At 39.2% G+C, this 23,900-nt stretch overlaps 1 protein-coding gene across 2 annotated transcripts; it reads right to left on the bottom strand.

The window, feature by feature from the left end:
• Positions 1-11,368: 11,368 nt before the first annotated feature.
• On the bottom strand, positions 11,369-23,450 carry LGI1 (leucine rich glioma inactivated 1; the record flags this gene model as incomplete). 2 transcript variants are annotated; one of them, XM_082310000.1, is made up of 8 exons in its annotated part: positions 23,251-23,450; positions 22,797-22,868; positions 18,758-18,829; positions 18,583-18,654; positions 14,294-14,365; positions 12,862-13,031; positions 12,274-12,438; positions 11,369-12,186 (listed from the first exon to the last, which is right to left on the bottom strand). In XM_082310000.1, exons 1-8 carry the CDS (start codon positions 23,439-23,441, stop codon positions 11,369-11,371), a joined length of 1,632 nt encoding a protein of 543 aa, XP_082166126.1. In that variant the 5' UTR covers positions 23,442-23,450. The 2 variants fall into 2 exon arrangements, with proteins under 2 accessions (XP_082166126.1, XP_082166127.1); XM_082310001.1 differs by lacking the exons at positions 18,583-18,654; positions 18,758-18,829.
• Positions 23,451-23,900: the final 450 nt, after the last annotated feature.

The following is a 23,900-nucleotide window of genomic DNA, read 5'->3' as shown; positions in this document are numbered from 1 at the left end:
GCAACTCCCATAATTCCTTTTACAGTTGTTTATTGGGGCCATTTAAGCAGCGAAGAGCTTGCAACCTTGGCATGTTCCCTTTCCCTTATTGTACTTTCTGATCTGACGTGTCAGTACTATTGCTAGGAATGCAGAACATTATGAGAGTAGCTATAAAACTAACTAAAGTTCTGTTCCCTTTGAATAACTCTTTACTCATAAAGAGTAAGACCATCCAGTGCACACAGAAATGCACAGTGAACAAAAAGAAAATAAAAGAAAATTAACAAGGAATCCAGAAAAAACAAAAAGCCCACAAAAACAAACATTGATGTCATTTGATGCATAGAAGAGAAGAAAAGAGCACGCTAACATTTATGTATGCATTGCCCTGGGTAGGTGCTTCTCCTGGTAAGCATCTCCTCTTGGTAGTTGCTTAAATTTAGATATTTCCAAAACAAAATGCTTTTTCCAAAATAAAAATCTAAATTTAATGTTTTGACATTTTCAAACCCCAAGATCTTTTTAATTTACAATTATTTCCCAAATCCATCCCAGTTTCTGGATATTTCAAAAAATCGTGTTTGACAATTTTGATAACGTTACTTGTTTTTTTCCACCTCTCCCTTGGAGTAGTTCTTGGAAATCGCCTAGGAACTCATCACATTATTTAATGCATATTGCCACTTATGTATAGCAGAGATTACTATATAAGCTTGTTCAACACAGCTACCAAAGCCAAAGGTCTTGGAAGAGGGAAGGGCAGATATTCTTTGAACTATAGATAGAGAAAACAGGAGTAGGCAGCAGGTATCAGTTACCATCCTGCAACATGCTTGGGTAGAAATAATGTAATCAAGAATCATAGAACCATAGAATCATAGAATCATTTAGGATGGAAAAGACCTTTAAGATCATCAGGGCCAACCGTTAACCTATCACTGCCAAGTCCACCACTAAACCATGTCCCTAAGCACCACATCCACACGTCTTTTAAACTCCTCTAGGGATGGGGACTCAACCACTTCCCTGGGCAGCCTGTTCCAGTGCCTGACTGCCCTTTCAGTGAAGAAATTTTTCATCATATCCAATCTAAACCTCCCCTGATGCAAGTTGAGGCCATTTCCTCTCATCCTATTGCTTGTTTCTTGGGAGGAGAGACTGACCCCCACCTCGCTACACCCTCCTTTCAGGTAGTTGTAGAGAGCGGTAAGGTCTCCCCTCAGCCACCTTTTCTCCAGACTAAACAAACCCAGTTCCCTCAGCCGCTCCTAAGACTTGTTCTCTACACCCTTCACCAGCTTTGTTGCCCTTCTTTGGACACGCTGCAGCACCTCAACGTCCTTCTTGTAGTGAGGGGCCCAAAACTGAACACAGTATTCGAGGGGCGGCCTCACCAGTGCTGAGTATAAGGGAACAATCACTTCCCTAGTCCTGCTGGCCACGCTATTTCTGAAGCAAGCCAGGATGCTCTTGGCCTTCTTGGCCACCTGAGCACACTGCTGGCTCATGTTCAGGCGGCTGTCAGCCAGCACCCCCAGGTCCTTTTCCGCCGGGCAGCTCTCCAGCCACTCTTCCCCAAGCCTGTAGCGTTGCATGGGGTTGTTGTGACCCAAGTGCAGGACCCGGCACTGAGCCATGTTGAACCTCATAGAGTTGGCCTCAGTGCTTTGATCCAGCCTGTCCCGATCCCTCTGTAGAGCCTTCCTACCCTCCAGCAGATCAACACTCCCAGCCAACTTGGTGTCATCTGCAAACTTACTGAGGGTGCACTCGATCCCCTCGTCCAGATCATTGATAAAGATATTAAACAGAACTGGCCCCAATACTCAGCCCTGGGGAACACCACTTGTGACTGGCCACCAACTGGATTTAACTCCATTCACCACCACTCTTTGGGCCTGGCCATCCAGCCAGTTTTTTACCCAGCAAAATGTGTGCTCGTCCAAGCCATGAGCAGCCAGTTTCTCCAGGAGAATGCTGTGGGAAATGGTGTCAAAGGCTTTACTAAAGTCTAGGCAGACAACATCCACAGCCTTTCCCTCATCCACTAAGCTTGTCATAGAAGGAGATCAGGTTAGTCAAGCAGGACCTGCCTTTCATAAACCCATGCTGACTGTGCCCGATCACCTGGTTGTCCTGTACATGCCGTGTGATGGCACTCAAGATGGTCTGCTCCATAGCCTGAAATACATGCTCTATCTAAATTACTCAGAGAATTAGTAGTAGACAAGGGAAAGTATTTTCTTCCTTCTTCATAGCAGTCAGCACTGTGGAGAGAAGAGAAAGAGAAATAAAAAATGATATAACTTTACAGTTTGTGGTGATTTTCCAGAGATTTCTTTTCTGGCAGGCAGTACAGTATAAAAATCAGACAGTGGAAGTACAGCTTGAGTGCCATTGAGTGTTAGAGCTCCCAAGGAGGAGTGGAGGAAATTGCTCACAGTTGCCAATGATCGTTTTTGCTTATTTTGTTTTGTTCTGTTCTATAATGGCATTTGTGGCTGTTAAAAGAAGATAATTTGTTCAATTATATTTTTTCACTGTCACCTTAACTGATTTTTTGCAACAATAGGAATGACCGAATGTATAGTTTATCTTCATGGAAGGGGAGGGAACTATTTCTATCAGGTGCATTTCTTGGCACTTACACGATATGTTTCCTATTCTGTAAGCTATCTGCCTGGGGCTGCTCTGCAGGGCAGGAAGGGGGAACTTCCTTACTTGCAACTCTGATGAATTATTAAGCATTCGTTTATATGCCTTACTTGAAGGAGATTATTCTTCCTTGGCTTCTACTTTTCCCCAGAACAAAAATTACATACCATGTATATAACCTTGTCAAGGGTGATGGATCAGTATTAGTGTATTGGGACTCTACCATACATATATATATTTATATATAACAATGATATATTATTTATATAAAACATATTTATATTCTGTATTTATACAAACATATGATATATATAAAAGACTAACATGATTCAGCCTGTGCACCTCTCTTCTTGTTCTGACATGCTAGTGCAGTGTCTGCTCCTCTCAATTTGCTTGTACTAGCGTGTTCAAAGGGGAATGATCTGAAATGCAACCCTAACTGTTGTTGTTATGGGAGGAAAACCTTGCAACACAGGTTTTAAAACTCTTTCCGTTTGTCAGAGTCACAGATATAGGTGGGGTCTTTTTTGTTTTCTTTACTTTTTAAGCAAAGTCAGTGCTCCTTCATTACCTCCAGGAGCTGCAATGCAGAACAGCATTCCTCATTAGAGAAAAAAACCCTGCTGCTGCCATGCGTGCAGAATGTACTGATTCTAGGCATTTTGGTGTCCACAAGAATACTTCCTTAAGGCAGGAGGCATGGTTTCTTTTCCTTCCTTGCTGGAGGCTGAGAGGGTATCCTGGGAAATCATCGTGCTGTATTTCCCATAGTCTTTTTTTTTTATAAGCATCGCTTCTGGCCAAGTAGGCAGGACATCGTAGCACATGAACCCTGGTCTAACTCCGAATGGTTATTTTTATGTCCCTGTAACCTCAGCTAGCTTAGATCCTGGTAACGGTGCCAGTGTGGCAGCCCCTCAGGAATGGGCTGACCAAGCTTTTGCAGAGTGTGCTGATCTCTGCAATCTGTTCCTGGCTCCCCAGCAAGTGGACGCTAAGTGAGCTTGGGTTTGATGACACACGCAAGCTGATTACTCCCTCTGAAATACCAGCAAAACTGGGAATGTTCCGAAATGCAAGAGCTGGCGTCCTCAAGGCCCTGCTGAGTTGTCCTTGTCTCTGGGAGGAGTGCCTCCGGTCTGTGGCTGTACGTCAAGGAAATTGTCACTGCTGAGGCACACATGGAGCTTGTTCCCTTCTTCCAAGGGCAGCTTCTGGGCTGTCTGTTCCTTGTGCAGGCACAAGGAGGGCTACAAGGTACTCTCAGGGAAACAGAACTTTGCAATTTACTGGCTTAAGCGAGCTCTGGTTGTGTACAGTGCTATCACTGTAGCATAGTTTATTTGTAATAGCCTTACCAGGTACGCTTTACAGTTCATCTCATTGATTTATTTTGCAATTTTACCAGGTTACATTTATGCATACTTTTAGACAACAGTCACAACCATCCCAGTAGTTGGATTTTTTGAGAAGCCATTGAAATTAGCTTCCTTTTTTCTTGTTCTTAGATCCTTTGATAGTGTCACTGCTCCCAAAATAACTTTATAGAAATTCTGAAATAAGCGGTAATTCTGGAACAAACATTCATTTCCTATTTGGTTCAAGCTAATACAATATGATTATCGTACTGCTGTTGCAGTTTGATGTAGTCCAGAACTCTGTATAGAAAGGCAGAGCTTTCCTAGTGGCCGCTGGACCAGATATTTTTTCTTGGTCTCAGCCTCGAAGCGAGTTGAGTTTGAAGGAATTATTATTGTCTTAAATAATGCTAAGGAAAAGTTAGAGATAGAGTTTAAGACTGGACTAATGCCAGTGCATATGGATTATTTAAAAGCAGTGGATTTTTATTGGTGTTTGCAGTTTATAATCCAGGTACCTAATGCCTTCAAATGTAAACATTAAAAGGATGTTCTCTTTCCAGTAATGTTCTATATATCAGAAAATTTAGACATTCACAGGTGCAATTAAACTTTCCAAAACCAAACAGATTTCCTGACTACAAACTATTGTTTCTGTCCCAGCTTTGTCCTTTTTCTTCCTTTGTTTTGCCCTCTGGAGCAACATATTTACTGGTGTTTTTTCCTGAATGGACAGTATCATGTTATTGTATATGGAGGACAAAAGGAAGCAGGATAGGGTTTTCAAATTTCACAGTTATTCAGAAATTGTGAAATTTGGGGTTGTTTATTTCTTGGTTTGTTTGGTGTTTTTTCCAAAATTGGTGATCTGTTCTTGTGTTTTAGAAATTACTCCCTCACAGGACAATGCTATCACATGGTTAATCATAAGGTACTTTGCGACTAATATTTCTACAGCTAATATTCAACTCTTAATAATAAGCTTATAAAAAGGCTGAGTTCTGTTCTTCCCAAGGGGGTCTATGTCTGTCAGGACTTGCATAGCTGAAGCCAGCCAAAGTTGTGCAATTACATTTTCAAGCGCTTGCAAATAGTTTGCCAAAATTTTCTAATTGTTTACATCCTCAAAATATATGTTGCCGATATCTTCCAGATTTTTTCAGTGTTCGTGTTCTCAGTATTGTAAATGCTTCTGAACGGCTAATTCATGTGTACATCTTATAGATTTTATTTTGTGAATCTCAGCAACAAAGTTGAGCTAATTTCTGAGCAATGTGTGCCTCAAGGACTGAAAATAGGAAATGCCACACTGGAGCACATTCGTTATCCAGCTGCTGGGCTGTCCTCTTGTCCAAAATGGCTACAGCCAGATGCTTCTGACAGAAGTGCAAAGAACCTCCTCTTCCCTAGTAATTAGAAATTAAGTACTAAAAAAAAGAGAAATACAATTTTAATGTAATTTCTCCATGTTTGACTTTTCTGAATTCCATGTTCTTGTTCTCAACAACTGCCTATTGCAATGAATGCCAGAGTTTAATTTGCGGGGGAAAATATTTTGGTTTATGGCTTGGTGTTTGCTAAAGTCGAGTGTCATCTTGTTCCACACCTTCAATGAGTTTTACCACGTTTCTCTGAGTCCTTAATCATTCTGCAGTGTGTTTTTTGAGATGACCGGGTTAGTACTGCATGCGGTATCTCAGATAAGGCAACAGCATTGATTTGCCATAACACTTAGTATTGTATTCTCCCTACTATCCTGCACAGGTTGTAACATTATTTGCTTTTTTCTGTAGCTGTATGCTGAGATCAGTGTCTTGCTGAGTTGTTCACAACGTCAAGTTGCCTTTCTTTACTGCTAATTTTAAACCTTGTGAGCATTTCTTTCCTATGCAGAATATTTTGCATTTCTGGACCCTGAACTTCACGAGTCAGCCTGTCCTGCTTATTTAATTACCGACTTTCTCCTGAAATTTTACACTTCCATTTTCGATTATCATTTCAGATATTTGACCAGATATAAATGTGGATCTTACTGATCTGAAGCTCCGCTGATTATCCCATGAACTTTTTTAAAAAATAGACACGATATTTGTTACTTCCAGTTCTTTTGCACATAAATGGTTTTTAATGAAGGACTGTGTATTCTTAGCAGATCAGCCTGTTTATTCTGAAGCTCTTTCAGCGTTCTTGGATATTCACCATCTGGGCAGGTTGACAACTTGCTAACATACTGCTGTCGCTATCCAGGCCTTCGAACAGGAAGTGAGAATGGGTCAGAAAGTCCTTTTTCAATTGAAATAATTCAGCAGGAAGCATAAAGTGAGGCTGAGTTGAAAACAACTTTTGAGAATTCAAAAATTGATTTAATGAATGAGAGATTGGGAACAGTAACATAATTATTGCCATCATCCACTTCGGTTTATTTGGAGAATAAATAAACAATTATATGAATATAAATATGCATATTTGGGGGCAAATTGCTGTCTATTGTAACAAATGGGAAGACAGAAGTATTACACTAGCATAACTAATTGGAGAAATTCTAAGTCTCAAAGCACAAATACAACACCACTTCTGTATAGCACACTGGAGGTCTTTGTAGCTGTAGTTCATTTCAGGAAAATTCCTGAATAGGAATAGGGTTAGGTTGGCCTCTGAGCACTTTGTTTAAGTGGACTATAAACAGAGACATGGCTGTAACACCAGCCATTAGAATTCAGAGTCATCAGTAATGAAGAAAATTACCACTAGCGGTAAGTCAGGCAGTGTACCGCAGCTCGGTCTTGAGGAATCACACTCCCCAAGATCTCGACATTTATCAGTTAGTTCCTGACCACAAAAACATGTTTAGCCATTCTAATCAATAGGAGTCTAAATCACAGCTTTACTGCCACGCTCCCATCTCCAGATCAACAAGTGAGAGAGGAGAAGGCTTGCAGGCATATGAAAGGTAGCTGCGAGTGTTTGCATTACATATTAGCAAGTCGGAGAGAAAGCCTGCCAGGCAGTGGGGGAGGCATTAACAGCTGAGTGCACTGAGTGTTTGGGTTTGGATTTTCCATCTGCTGAACCTGGCTTAACCTCTGTCCTGCTCTGGCAAGGCCCTGGCCTTTTCGGTGGGCCATGGCCTGCTTACCGCGCCATTCGTGTCACCACTGTTGAGATGGATGTAGCAGGGAGATGTCAAATGGAAAAAATGCCACAAATTGAGATCATGGATGTAGCACATTAAGTTTGTAGCCTCTTGCTGTGTTTTGCAAGAACTGGGTGATCGTCTGGACTTTCAGGGGTCCCCCCTGAGGAGGAACACATTATTTGTTTCATGGTAAGGAAAATAATTCCTTGAAAGGGAAGGATCCTGGACTCTTGAGACTTGCCGTGGGCTTATATTCCATCCCTAGTTGTAACATTTTGGGCATGCTGACTTCTCTGCTTTCTCTTGGTGCTATTATCAGTAGTGTTCATCAACAGTCTGAGGACTGTTTGTTACTTCTATGGTTTAAATATTCTTTATTTTCCATTGAATACTAACACAATATATTGTAATGCTTATATACATAAATACAGCTGTTTGTTAGACATTTAGCTTCCCACTAGAACATATGAAAGCATATCACGCGTATTATTAACTATGCTAATAATTGTTTCCCATCCTCAAGTGTACTTTGAATGGTTGTTATCACCCCTTCAAATGAAGTTAAAAAATACAAATAAGAGAATTAATAGAAGTTATAATTAGAATGCAACTCCAAACCAATAATACAATTTGTCCCTATTTCTGCTTGTTTTGTTACCTTACAGAACGAGATTTTTCCTTACTGAATTTCCTTCTTAGTAGGAAGATTACATTTTGGAATATTTTTTCAATGGAAAATAAGTAGAAACAAAAAACTTGCAAGTCCTAGACATTACAACAGACAAAGAAAAAAAAGCTACACATGGTGTAATATCAGGTATTCTGAATGTATTTTATATATCCCTTCCAGAGTAGAGAAGTGTATATTCTTTTATATTTGTGCTCCACTAAAAATATAATGAAGTAGTTGTAGGAATACAATACAATTCCATTAATAATTTTTTCTGACTTTTAGATATTAACATGACTAAGCAGCATCAAGGATCAGCAGTATCCATTAATAACCTTCAATACTGTCTTCTATAATACTTTTAGTACTTTACAGGCTCTGTCAGTCATAAACAAAACGATTAGGGAGTTTAGAAAATCCATTACAACCACAGAAGACAACCAGTCAGCCGCAAGTAACATAGACTTTGCTGAAAGAATGTATATATGATAAAAGGCTCTATTTTAGTTTTTGTCTGGGACTTCCATTGATACCAGAAGGAACACGGAGCAGACAATCAGGATGGAATAGGGCCTTATGCTCAGAGGAGCTGTTAAAATGCCCCGTCTCTGAAATGACAAGAAAGAGTATAGGGAGCCACCTAATGAGCCTTTGCGCTCTTCTACGTTAAGGATTATTAGTTCTGTTCTAAAAATATCCCAATTCCTTATGTGGTGCAACGAAATGCTATACTTGCACAATAAGAAACCGGCTGTAGTCCCTGTAAATCTCCACCTGACATAAATTGACTAGAGAAAGGGATTTTCAAAAGAGAACAGATTTAGATTCAGCATTTTATAGTGATTAGTTGACCTTCCAAAAATGACATAGGCATTAAGAACTTCCCAAATCATTAGTGCTTGACTACAGGTAAAATTTCCTGAAGGAACAACCAAACTGATAACACAGTTGCGTACTTTGGCAGATTAACCCAGCAGATTAATCCCTTACCACCCTCCACTGTACCATGGCTAGTTTTACAGGTATAGTGAATGTAAAATTCTAGTGGCTCACACCCTTGCACGCTTTTACACTCTTCCTTTAAATCCAGGAGTAACAGTGAATTCCCGTAAGTCTGTCATATTATTTCAGAATAAGTTAACTCGGGAAAATAATCATAGCACTATTATAGCATAGGGCATGTAGCTGGCTGGCTCTGAAATATAATTCCATGAAACATAACCTTCTCAAGGTACAATTGTGCGGCAATATATTGGCGTATAGTGTTTGTAAATAAATGTTGGTAGCAGATTAGCAAGGTTACCCAACTCCACTTAAACTCGGCCAGATGTCCATAGTGTGTCCATAATGAGAAGGATACATAGCCATTATCTATATAATTTGATAGAGAGTGCATGTAGGCAAGTGTAATGGGAGACATCAGATCAAAATCAGTGCACATAATTCAATAGGACCTTAAGTAAAAGACCAAAACAAAAGACAAGATGAAGTAGAAAACACTTCATGATTTGCTGGTAGACTGGAGATTGGTTCATGACTTTCCATTTCATTACTTTGCCATGCAAGGTGGTTTGAAGAAGAGATGGACAAACTGTGTTGGCAACCACAGATGTGCAGCCAACATTGAGAAATAATAAAAGAGATTATTTGGGTCCATCTAGGGTTTGAAATCATGCTCATATAAAAGCTAAAAATTTGTAAAGGAAACCTGTCAAGCAAGTGATGACTTATCAGGATGATTTTTGGAAATGCATTTATTAAAAAAAATTTGGAGGTTTCAACTGTGAAACATAGTTTAAAATCTTTCTAGTCACACTGTAAATACTTACGGAATAGGTAGTTATTAAGCCAAATACTGACCAGAGCATAGGCAGCTATGGATAAAAAGGCATCAGAAAAATTAACTTATAAGAGTAGTATTGTTCACATGGGATTTTTTTCTTTCAAATAACATTTAATATAAAAAACCTATTCTTTATTATGGAAGCATACTGTTTAGGACTGGCTCCTTAAAATACACATTATGTGTCTTTTTTCTTAATGATTATTTTTCTGCTGCAGGTGCGCTCAGCAGCACCATAATGCTCTGCCATTTGGGGGGTCTCTGTGAGTACAGGGAGCAGCCAGCCTGCAGAACAAGCTTGTGTGATTAGCTGACATGCATAGTATGATAAGTCTTATTTGCCAATTAACGTCTGTGAATGCTAGAAATGCTAGTAATGTGTGTAAACATACACAGTATTGATGTGTATATTTTAAAGATGGCACTGGAGCACAAGCCTTGGTAACTTCAAGTGAAGTGCAAAAGTGTCTAAAATCAACTGGAGCTCTCTTCCTGAGCTGCACCAAATGATCTTCAGCAGCAGTATAGGTTTATCACAAGTGATGCACTAGACGTATGTAAACAAAAGAGTATTTTGAGTTTGTAATAGATTTTCATGCCAAATTCAGACTTGGCATAATTTAACAGATATAGGTAGCTCTCCTGGAGTTGCATATGCTACACCAACTGAATTTGTCCTGCCACAAAGTTCCCTGAATTTCAGAAGTATCTGTTACTAAACTTCATTGCAGGATAGTGGAAAAAAACAACTTCACGTTCACTAGCTTCATTCAGAATAATGAATAAATTCATTGAAGATTAAATAATTGCAATTACAGTGGAAAGACTTGACAGGGACACACGGAAATCATGCAACTGATGAGTGACAGTTCAGCTATAGAAATGATGCTAGCTGAAAAATAAGCTGTGCTTCTAAGCTTTCAGCACAGTAACAGCCCCAGTGTCATACCAGAGATTTGTTTTGTGCTGCTTCGGCCTGAGGTGGAGAAAGACAGACCTTTACATCATGTTTTATTCTGTTGATTTCTTTGTAAATTTTTAGAAAATCAGGTACTTCCAGCAACACACAGTACAAAGCCCCATCCTACAACCAGATGTATATAACTGAATGCTTTTTTCTGGGTGGAGTCCTGTTTAAATCAGCGAAGCTTCACATAAATGCAAGGATATGTCCAGGTGATAATTTATAGGACTGGGGTTCAATGCTGTATTTTTATCAATTTCTTGTTATATGTAAAACCCACCTGATCTTCGATATTGTGCTTCTTCCATGCAGTACGACACTGCAATGGGCAATATGCCTTCTTGGGTTTATTTTACATGTGTATAATATATACACAAATAAAAAGTATCACCTGCAAATAATATTTGGAATGTGAAAGACACAAAATGTAAACATTTTATTTGGCAGTTGTTTCAAACAGGTGAATAAATAAATGGAAAAGTACATCTTAATATTCTTTATAGCAACAGATGCAGTTGCACACATATTTACATATTGTGGATGCAAAGAACAGTTAATTTAATTTTGTTTTGTTAAAAAATGCAACTTCCAACACCACTAGACTTGACAATTAAAGATGAAGATACTAGTAATACTTTGTTCTAGCAATCTCAACTTTTAAAGGCATTCATTTGGAAGTAAGATAAGAGAGTCATCATGCATTTAGTTCATTTTGTCCACTTATGGTAGAAAGTCTGATGTAATCTCAGAATTATGAGTGTCATGCGCTTAAGTCAACTATGACATGTTTATAAATCAATGTAGTTCCCTTAAAACTTGAAGCAAAGAGAAAATCTCGTTTATCGATGGAGACATGTATGAAAGATCTTGGTGCCTGTACGTTTAATTCTTGAAACTTCACAAATTTTGCCTTTTCAGCATCCCAATAATAGACTTGAGTGAAAGAATAATCACTTCCAAGAATGGCATATTGATAATTACTTATCTGAAGCGGTTGGAATACCATTGACCCTCGGGATGGCATCCTTTGTAAATCCAGAAATGCTGAACCACCCCATTTCATTACTTTAGAGTCCCCAATAAATCTTGTTAAGCAAATGTATACATCCTCTTTCACCTTGAAATGTTTCACTGCATATGCATCTTCCATATCTTGGATATCAAAACGCTTAACAAATTCATTTGTTCCTTTGTTCCATTGATATATTACAGGTCTTTGGGAACTACTTGACAGAATTAAATGTGGTTTGCCGGATATTTCAAGATACTCGACATCAGTATCTCTGTACCAGGCGTGCAGAGACTGATGGGAATAAAATCCATTCCCATTCCATTTGTAAACCGTGGTGAAACCAGCTTTTGAACTGTCTGCAACAACAAAATACCAGTCTTCAGCAATCCTGAAAGTTTCAATGTCATTGGGTTTTCGGATTTTAAGGATCTCAATATCTTGAATTTTTATAAACTTATTAGCAAAAATATCTCTTTTATATATGTGGGAGCCTCCAAACAGCTGTGCGACAATGACATACAGCTGACTCTCAATAACTATAGGTTTACACACAACAGTTGAAGTACCTATAAAAACAAAAGTAAAAGACAGGGTTAGCACCACTTTTTGGATCAGCTGTTGTAATGATGTTGTTTGTCGAGCAGTGTTCATACCTGTAATGTTGTCATAATTCCTGAACATCACTTCTACATGGTCCCATTCGAGAAAGATGCATTTTCCAGTAAAAGGCTGAGCAATAACCACATGTTCGTCATTCATATATGAGAAAGTATCTACTGACAGAGATTGGTATGGCAGGGACTGATAAACTTCAAATTCTGTAAAAGTGCACACAACATATGATAATTACAGAGATACTTTCCATACTGTACTGAAAAAACATCTGCCTAACAGATACCGATGTATTACAAATTACAGTATTTCATCACTAGTCCAATTTTCCTGTTGATAAAGGAGCACTGCAACTTGTTTTTCAATCTTCCTCAATTAAAAGAGGTGCTGTTTTATGTCCTACTTCTCCAAATCCTTATACAGCATATTCAAGTCTCAGTAGAAGCTGTAATATAAGACCCCACTCCCAAGTGATTTGCATGTCAGACTTACACCTGCACAGAATTCATATTGATTTTAGTGGAAGTTCCATCCAGTATGCAGACTTCCTGCAAAAATGGACCCTAGAATAAAAAAAGATATAGCTTTGACTTTAATTTAACAAGATTAAATAATTTGAAGCACATTACCTGTAATAATGCAATCAAATTCTTTCGGAGAGAGGCTATTGATTTTGCGCTTCTTATATTCTGGTGGGCTTTCACAGTAAATGTCTTCGACTGTTGCATTGGTGCTGCCCAGCCATTCCACTAACCACTTCAGTTTGCAGTCGCAATTAAATGCATTGCCTCTAAGATCTCTACAACAAATAAATCATGCATTGAAAATAAGTAGTCAGCTGACGTATTCCTCCTTGCAGGACAGCAACAAACTGGGCTCTTGTTAAATATGTGCCCTCTTGCTTATTTGCCATCGGTGCCTTCCTGGCTCAATTTGTCCCGACCCACAGTTAAATCCACATACCAGCACGCACACAGATTTAATTCTATTAATGAAATCAGGGAGAACTTAACTTGATAATCAGGAGGAAATTTTTGTTGATTTCCCCAAGTTTACAGGTACACAAAAACCTACCAAACTGTTGGCCCTGTATTTCGGGAGGTTGTTTCTTTTGGGTTAGCCTTTCTCAATAAGAGCATTCTGGATAACAAAACTGGAATTAATGTAACGTTATGGTCAGCCACTCAGTATTTGCTGTCTCCTTTAGATATAGTCATTTAGGGCTTTAGGAGACCCAAGCAAAGGAGTTCTGTTCAGGTCTTTTACAGCTGTCTTCGGTCAGATTTCAGATCGTATGTACAGGAACGGGCAAGCGCCAGGACCAGACTGTGTAACCACCTGGCCATGATCGGTCATGCCAAGTAATGCTACCAGATACACTGACCATCTCCACAACTTAGTGCTGCGCACTACACTATGAATGCAGCCTACGTTGTTAATACAGGGAGCAGGGAAAGGATGTTCTGCACTCATTATCCCAAATCAGGTGAACCAGAATTTGGTGTGTTGCAAACAGGACATATTTCAGTGAAGCAACTATAGGATTTATCTGCTTATCTATATTTTGTATTTTTACTGGTATTTAAGTTATATATTTAAACAAGTTCATGTTTTCCTTTGGTTGCAATTAGTATGGGATATGGTACTTACTAACACATGCTTTTGTGATAAAAGATAGCCTTCCCAGAAATTATTTGCACATAGAAACGATACTCCATTAAATATCTTCCACCCTCCCCTCATGCCATGCTCACTCATGCATCCCTAAGGATACTTCCTTCTTATTCCTTCTTATTCACTAAGTCTTAATGAACATGCAGCTCTCTTATATAACTACTAACAATATTACTTATCTTCATAACTGGTGAAATATTCAAAACTAAAGCAAATTATCAACAACTGTAGACAAAAACCAAGCCTACCCATATTGGGTGGTCTCTACCCAGTAGGAAGAGCCCATTACTGGCTATCGGTTTGAATAGTTACTCAGAATGTCCTCTAAAATGATCTCTTTATCTTTTTAGTATAATTAATAGATAGATTAATTAATTGCTTTCTTACACATTTGTTAAAGAATCCAAGCCTTTGAATATGTCTTTTGGAAGCGATTGGAGGTTATTATTTGCGAGACTCCTGTAAAAGAAGACACTTCAGTATCAGTGCTAGTTCATGAAATTACACATTTTTGCAAGGTGTAATGCTTTATGGGTTTTTTTTTCTTAAGGTAAAGAACCCTGGTATTCTCCAGCACTTAGTTCTAAAAGATTGCTTTTAAGAATAGCCCATTTACTTTGTGACTCTTTCTCCCACTAAAATGCCATGCCTCCTTCTGCTTTCTGACTCTTCAGCAGCCTTGCAGCATTTACAGTACTTCACTTAGCAGGGTAAAAAGTGCAGTCACCTCTGGTGTTTTGCCAACACCATTATTTTAAAACAAGTAGTCATGATTGGATCTACTGATGTTTTCCTTACGAGACACCAATACGTGGTGTTCATATTACTGCAACTTCCCCGCTTTCTTGTATCTCTTCTGGAAGCAAAGTCTTAACACTAGGTTTCATTCCATTGGACTTGGGCTTAGCTCATAGCTTTTGGAAATATGCAGTAATAGACAAGAAATTGCTGATCAGCATCAATTTCTTTCCTGGAATGTGTGTGTATGTGAGTATGTACATGTGAGACCAGCAAAAAACTGCCATTAAGTCCCAATTTTTAATGTTGGGAAAACTCATTTAAATTCAGTGAGCATTCTAGCTAGTAAAAGTGACAAGGAAATGCAGGCAGGCTTTGAACAAGCAATATATTACATTTCAGTCAGACGCGTCTGTGTGAGTCCACCAAAGGTCTGGGTTCTCCAAGATGTCACTGAGGGCATGACAGGAAAAGAATAATGTTGTGGGGTATAGCTTACGCCTCTTTTGATTAACAAAATTATTTACTACTCATGAGAAGAAATGAAAATGGAAAGAAATCATTCTAATTTAAGATCCCAGCTAGAATCTGTAGCTAGTAAGACTTAGAACCTCTTCTGTTTTCACTTGTAAACGCGAGAGTTATTTTTTAACTACAATTTCTCTAGCCAAGCAAAGCCACTTAGGGATATACTTAAATTCAAGAACAGGCCCAGATGTACTATGTCTACTGCCTCATTTACGATTAAGTGTTTGCCTTATCAGGAATAGTAAATATGGGATGATGCCATTAGTCCGTTCTGACTTCACTTTCAAAGTACATCTGATTGTAACACTGTTCGGTGTATGTATCATGTGCTTCGCTTATGCTTAATTTTACACTCCAGAGAAATTCTTTAAAAGTTAGGTAACTCATATGGAGAAAGCTAAGTAGACTTGCAAGCTGAGGCAGGCTTAATGCCCTATATATTCTTTATGACCTGGATTATAGCAAACTGAAAGGGATGATGTGCTTGGAAGTACCAGTGGTTCACCACTGCCATGGGAATATGACTGACAGAAAAATTCACACAAGGTTTACGCATTTGCCAATTTTTGGATGAAAATTATGCATTTTATATTCCACTGTTAAAAGCATACTTATATATTAGAAAACACTGGCTTGCCTAGGTGGTACTGCACATGGTATTTGGCTTGTAATAAGAAAGTAAAGGTTGATTCAAACATGTAGTTAAACTTATGGTCGCAGTTCTGAAAGAAATGCAATCAAAATTATATATTGAGAATAGAAATTATTTTCCAATCCTAACTGTAAGAAAGAGTTTGATATTAAATTAGTAAATTCATTAAAAAATCCTATTTTTTCTTTAATTTTCCTTTTTTTAAATCTGCTCTGAGCACAACATGAACAGTGTTGCATAACGATAAATACTAGATGGCTCTAGTTTACAATAAGGACACGCTGTAATTATCAACGCTAATTGCATTACAAAAATACAAATGTTCGGATAGCTTACTGCATTGCAAAAGTTATGTTGTGAAAAGGAGGAGAACAGAACAAATAGAACAAAGTTCATCTTCTCCTTTAACTTCATAGAACTCATTTGCATGCTTATTTACTATGATTCTTTTTAACATATTTTATGTACACAAGTACTTTCCTGTTTCTTAAATGAGAAATGCCTCGGGGTGCCAAATGATTATTCTTAACGTGTATGTGCAGTTTTCCCCAAAGGGCGGGGAGGGGTTCTGCAAGCAGATTAAACTAGTCACATTCTGTGGTTAATGGACCTGCCTTTGCAATTATTTTCTGCAAATTTCTCATTGTCTTCATGAATAGCGCTCCACGTGCAATAGCAGCATGATGCACAAATCTATGCCCCCAAAATGTGCATGCAACCACATGCAAACTGCAGTGGCTCCTCAAATGTGGTTTTATCTTTTGCATATGTTTTCTCTTAGGAAACTGCTGAAGCATCCCCAGAAACCAATGTAACAGGCAAGACAAGATGTTACTCTTGGACTGTATGCTCTGCGGAGAAGAAACTGTGCCTTCCTCTGTGTTAGAAAAGCAATTTGCTCACTGGCAGCAACAGCTACTAAATAAGTAAATGAATATGATAAATAATGTACTGGACCCATTTGTGAATATAAAGCTATTCATGTGCATAAATATTTTGAAGATAGGGTCCCAGTTACCAGCCTTATCCAATGATCTGCCTTTTTAACAATACTGTAATTATGCCTATACCTCTAATACGGATTATTATGGGAAGTGCGCAGCCTGTTTATATACTGTTTTCCCTCTCCTTTCTCTTTCCTCTTCCTTAGACCTAGAGCCATTCTATAAGTAACTTTATATACAGGAGCAGTCACAGTGGGCTTGGTTTCAGCCAGCTGTGAGTCTTGTCTAAAAGGGCTGAGTAAAGTGTTTTATGGTACATTTACTATGTGGTGAAGGATGTGGTGAATTGCAATTCAACTATTATATTTATGCATTAACTATTTAAAATGGAACCTTTTCTTTCTCTCCTATGTCAAAATATATGAAAGAAAAAGTTAAATGACTCTGTTTCAAAACCCTCTTGGCGGTTATTGTTTTAAGGCCAAAAGGTCAGAATCCACTCCCCTGCCTGTGACACACACCCCAAGATATATGCTTCAGAATGCAAATGCTCAGAGCTGGGTATAAACCCATGTCAAGCACACCCCAGATGTTTTAGCCTCCTTCTCTTACATTATTTTTGTATTTTTTATGTTTTCTTACAGTACATGTTGCATTTTCAATAAATTTATTGCTTGCTAAAATAAAACTATTGTTAAAAGAGAAACTTGATGTAAGATAAACAGACAAAAGCCTGTCTAAAAGCTGTCTTGCTAGCTCAGAGCATGAGGATGCTACTCTTGTGTTTGCAGTGAAATGTTACAGGTATTTATCGGCCAGGGTGCATTTCACCTGCTGAGCACAGTGTGAGAAATGCCTCCGCTGGTGTGAGCGTGGGAAGCGTTGCTCCTAACAGCCACATTAGCATCCAGAGTGCCTCTGACTGATTTCTCCTCTCGGCTAACGCAGCAAGGAGGCTACAGCATATCAGAGGGCAAGGGTCTGGCCGTGTTTCCAGGATAGCCGAAGGGCTGAGCAGCAACATGAGGAATGTTAAGCAGACCCCGGTGTCAGTGCGTGACAGATCCTGACCGTGGGATGCTCTGGCTCGCGTGCAGGAGAGGACAGGGTGCAATGCAGGGCTTCGAAGCCAATCCCGTTGAAGTCCAAGGGCTAATATGCCATACAGTTAAGTGGAAGAAGTGGATCGGTAAGTCATAGTAAGCGCGTCTTGTTGCAACTCTTCTATTTAAAATTGTTCGGGGTGGGAATTTTCAAATTTGATTTGGTCAAATTCTACTGGGTACGGGTACTGGCTGAAGTAGACATAGGTACAGACAGTGATGGCTGGTCCCAGGAATGGCTGTGATATTCTCCCGGATCCATGCCAGACTGGGGTACCTGGGAAGAAGTGTGTGTCCACCCCTCAGCCTCTCACCACTGTGGCACCTCAGCGCTGACCACAGCTCCCACCTTCCTCCTCTCCAAGTCCCAAACTGGGACTCACCTTGTCAGTGCCAAGCTTCCCAACCCATCCTGCTTTCTCCCTGCTCCTACATGCTCAGCTGGAAATCCCCAGTGCTCTGAGCAGAGAAAGTTGGGGAGCTACTGCCAAACATGTACTTCTTGGCAGCTGTTTGGGTCTTGGCCTTCTACACATACAACAGTTTGGAAAACTTTGGTGGAAACACAAAGATTAACATTCTAGTTAAATTGCTATTAATACCACTTAAACAAATGCGAACAGCTATATATCAAAATGCAAAGTTAAACAACACAGTGGTTCCGTTACTATATTAAATATACCAAGCAATATATTCAACCACTTTACTTACAGGTGAATTAAAGATTTCAGTCCTCTGAAAGTATTTCTTGAAATTGACTTAATGCTGTTGTTCTCTATGAACCTGTAACGGGTCGTAAAGTCATTCTGGTCAAAGCAATGCCTGGAACTTGGAAGCCCACCCACTCTATTCAATAATGCCAGGAAATATACTTTTGTCCACTCACAAATATTCTAGATGAGGAAGGCCCATGAAAGCATCATCACTAATAACATCAAAAGTGTTGGATGTAAACAACCTGTGTAAAGAGATGCAAAACAAAAGACCATTAGGTTATTAGCATCTTTAAAAAACGGTTCAGCAAGCCATGGTAGGCCAAATTTCCACTGCCTGGTTTCATTGTTTTGTCTGTGCAAGCACTACGGGATCGTAAGGCTGATATATTGCACCACAGTCTGGTGCAAAGGGAAGGACCCAGCAACTCCTTGCTTTGCATACTGGGGCCATCTGATAAAATTCCATTGACTTCTGTGGGATGTAAATGTGGGTTTATCATGGCAGTAAAACAATGGGATTGTACAAGCGCCACTGGAGACATACTTGGATGACAATGAAATGTTCAAGTACTACAGAGGTCTAAATTGTCTTGAAGATCACTTACTTTTGATGACAACATAGGGAAAGCATCCAGCTGGTTAGCCAGACATCAGGTTGAATTTGCACCACTGACAGGCAGGAAAATCCCTTAACTTACGAGCTAAACTTGTGAGCATATTTGACCTGAGGGTACTGAGAAGTTACTGAGAAAAAAATGGAAAATCTCTTAATTTAGTCAGTGTTCAAATCAGAACTATTTTTAAGACCACACTATACCTGCTGGAGATAGCTCTTAGCATGTGCATGTGTTTTTGATCCATCTAGCAGTAAAAATACCAGCAACGCATTTAATTTTATGTAATTTTGTAAGCATTAAAAGTGGACTAGCATCGATTTTTCCAGCTTTATTTATGCTTATCAGCCATGTTTGCATTTGTCCATTTTAATTCAGCTCTCGACTGCCACACCCTTAATATGGTAAGGCATTGTCAAGTACAATGAACTTTACCCCAGTGGAATACTAGATGCGCATCTATATTTTATTCTGTTGGACCTGGTGGATAAATAGATTTACACTATGACATCCTTAGGCATTCAGGAATTCAAGATTTCCAAGTATGAATTAATACACTTAATGAGTTAATATCTTATTTTGAAGTTTGCATTAAGAATAAATTGCAGTTGATTTATTTTCTCACTTGGCTATTGCAGACTGTGCTTCTTCCACTTTAAATATGTTCCTATATATGTACGAAAAATATAAGTACGAAATTCTTCCTTTTTGTTAGGAACAATGAATACTTCTCTTTCTTAGAGGAAATGAGTATTTTTGTAAAATCCCTGAACAAGAAGACCAATTTAGTAAATCTGCTGCCTGCAACTAATTTTACTTTCCTGATGTGATTTCACTGGATAATTTTTTCTTTTCTGCACTCTACCCTCCTTGCAATTTAAAGAACAGGGTCGTGTCTCTTTAAATAGTATAGCTATTTTAGAGATTGCCAGGCTTATAGCATAGGTCTTGCACTTGGTGAGCTCATTTGCCTCCCATCTCGTACCTCACCCCAATGGCTGCATTATGCGTATTTGATGCAGACAGTGGCTTTTTTCCCACTCTCTGACCTCAAACACCAGATTTGCGTGATCTATGACCCACCAGCTAGCTATTTCTGGGGACAGAGGCCGAAGATACTGCACTGTGGCTAGAGACTACGTTGCTTAGCAGGAACTGTACGCTGCTAGCAGGTACAGATCCTGGTGCCATGATTACCTCCCTTCCTTCTATGGGCTTTCATGTCATCAGTTTATAAGGGCACCCTCAGCATGTTGCTGATACACGGAGTTACGAGGGCTGGAGATGAGAGCAGGAGATTTTCTCGACATTTAGGGAACACTCCTGCTGGCACTTCACCGTAGCTGTGTAGGTCCTTCGTATTTTTGTTGTCACATGAAGAGCACAGAGCATACCACCCATGCTATTCAAGAAGAAAAGCTCTTCTGGCCTGGGACTTAGGAGCAGTGTTTAGCACAATGAGACCGTGAGTTTTGCAGAGACCATTGCCGCTACTACAGTAAAAATAGTAGCAAATAATAATAGCGGCAGATATATTCCACTCTTAGAAATGTGTGACTGGCATACTGGAGATACCAAGTTACATTTGGACTCTAAAAATGTAATACTGGAGACTATTATGTAAAAATATGTATAGGTTGCTAAATCTTGCTTTTGGCTAAATTAAACCTCCCAATACAGTTATAATCATGCAAAGCTAAAACTTACTTTAATTTTTAATTAACCTGAGTTTTCCATATTCCTATTTCCCTTGCTATCTTCTGCGAAAGGTAGAAATTTTTCTTTCCCACTTACAAACTGGAGTATTGGCCCCACACACACAATCCTGCTCCTATGATCTGTGCTTAAGGAGTCATTTGCCTTATATCAGCAGCCTGAGTTTCCAAAGATGGCAAGCAGCTCAGCTACCATGTTAGGAATATATCTGGAAAAGTGTTCAACAGTATTTTTAGAAATGCTAGGTAGCAGAAGTAAGTCATCTGTGGACTGTTTGTACCATTTTAACAGATTTCTCATCGAAGCCCGTAATGGAACAAAACCTGCTTTTCTGGGGTCGGAGCTTTTGTTGCAGCACTGATTAGCAGCAGCTTAGAAGGTGCGTTTCAGTGAAGCATACAGCAGATCATACAAGTTATTACCATTACTAAACTGCCAAAAGCCATTGCCAGAGACACAGACCCCACTGTCCTGGGCACTGTAATAACTCAAAATAAAAAGACTGTGTCTGTCCTACTCCACCCTACCCAATTCTGCCTCCCCTGGCAGTGAGATTGCTAAGTGTAGGTGGCGTATCGTAGCCAAGAGAGATGATGTCCTACTCACTCTCTTCAGATACAAGCTCCACCAATGCTGCTATTTCTTTTTTTTTTTTCCTTTGAAAGGCCCATTGCAGGAATTATGTGAAATGTGTCCCTTTTGTGATCTGTGACCACCTGGGAAAAGCTTCTCTGGAATAAAGTACCATGGAAAAGCATTTAGGTTTCCATAGTAACTGCATTTACCTATTTACCCTGTATCCAAAATTGTACAGTACATCTGCACCTCCTTATCAGCTCCACTTGAGGTAGCAGAGTACAGCTAGGGTCAGGGCTTCAGCTATCGGTGCACCAGCAGTTTAATCCAACAGCCGTAGGGCTCCATACATCAACATTACACCCCCTGCTACATCTAGAGTGCACGGGAAGTCCGTCTGGGACAGACAGCCAGTTTTGATTTTGATCACCTCGGGGAGTCTGTCTTGCTGGATTTCTGAGACAAATCTGGGTGTGTGTCAGGCTGGCAGCACATCCACTATAAACAGTTCAGGTTACACCCCCTCTACCTCGCTATAGCTCGCAATTATATAATCGTATGCCCACATTTCTAGGAGAGCCTGTGAGCCTGTAAAAATCCTATCTAGAAATGCATCTAGTATTTAAACATCCCAAAATATTCTCTTTCTGCATATACCTCATTGCAATATTTGATTTTGAAATTACTGCTTAAATTTTTTTAATTGGAAGAAGATCTTCGTTACTTTTTGGGGTTTTTTTCAAAGAACATGAAATAACAAATAGGGTCAAATCCAGGCGCTATGACGGCAAAACTCCCACTGAAGTGACTAAACTTCCACAGAAGTCAATGGCAATTTTACATGGAAAGGGACTTCAGGACCTGTCCCACTGCAATGAAGGGCCTGATCTGAGGGGTTCTGAGCACACAGTCGATGGGAGTTGCAAATGGGCAGCTTTATATTGGGATCAGGCCCCAGGACTGCAGAAAAGAAACAAGACTAGTTGTTGCAATGCTCAAATCCCTACCGTAATATTAATTAAAGTATAATAAAGATAGCATACGTTCTGTCACCGAAAGCTTCAGCATGTAATCATTCAAAGTAGCACTGACAACAGAGAGCCTTGCAAAATACTAAGTAGATACACTTTGAAAAAAATTAAACATGCACTATGTTTCAGATTGCTAAAAAGTCTTGTATTTTGTCATCTAATGAATCTTCTCTTGCTGTTTCTTACAAAATTAATACTGAGGCCCTTTCTGTAATATTTATGGATACATATACATTTCATAACAAAAATTGTATCATATAAATATTTCTCACAGAAGCTGCAGAGATGGTGTGAGCAAAAAACTCCCTTCTGGGATTTTAGTAAAAGCAGATCTCACAAAGGATCTGGAAAGAAGAAAAAAACAACCTTATATTAATGTAGTCTCATATATCCATGGTTATAATACTGATCTGGTCATCACAGAGAAATTTATTTATGTAAGGGAAAAAAAAAATATAAGCCAAAAAAAATGAATGTTACAGGTTTCATGTAGTATAGAAGAAGGCATAAAATGGGATGTGTGCACATACACAGACAGACAGACAGATGAAAGAGATGTAAAAATCAGGATTCAAAGATGCAGCACAATTTTAACACATTAGCCGATGATTCTGAATGCTGGAGGTACTCCCTGCAGCAAGCATCCTTCTGTATGCACTGAAAACACCACACATCCTAGTTCATTTTAAATCATAAATTAAATAACCAAATGCTTACAGCCCTTACAGTGAGATAACATCAGGCGGAACGCTGCGAGGAATAGATCTGGCATTTTCACATAAAGCATTATCTTTGGTACAAGTACACCAGGCAGGACATTTTGGCTTCACTGGTTTCTTCCCTTCAGTCAGCAAAAGCACAGATAAAAGGCATAAGAAATAAGCAATTCTTCTAAAGGGTCTGCTGGCATTTCCCATTCTTTTGATCCGCTCTCGTTCCAGCCAGTTGAAAGAATATCCCAAAACATGAACAGGGGTTCTTTATTCAGCCATTGGATGTCTTTCTATAAGTCCAGGTCAATATTTGTCTCAGCTTTCCCAACCCTTTTCTTTCTCTTTCACTCTGTTTTTGTAGACAGAAACCTGCAGCTGATCTGTATGTTTCCACTCACTCAGGCAACGTACTGCTCAGAGAAGAGACCTGCGAGGTGCTGTAAGATGGGGAAAATCCAACCGGCTGAAGGGAAAAAAAAAAAAAAAAAAAAAAAAAGACTTGCATCACCACAAAAACACTGAGCACAACACAGCATTAGATTGCAAAGTGATGTAACTGAGAAATACACTGCTTTCTGTTTTCACAGGGAGGCCCTTTCCCTGTTACCAAAAATAGTACAGCATTATGTTTTGCTGGTGGGTGGGTGAGTGGGTGTGGGGTGG

This window comes from Platalea leucorodia (genome assembly GCF_965183815.1).
Source record: "Platalea leucorodia genome assembly, chromosome: 4".
In the NCBI taxonomy this organism is placed as follows: domain Eukaryota; kingdom Metazoa; phylum Chordata; class Aves; order Pelecaniformes; family Threskiornithidae; genus Platalea; species Platalea leucorodia.
The sequence above is the reverse complement of the archived record's forward strand: the minus strand, read 5'-3'. Positions and strand labels throughout refer to the sequence as shown.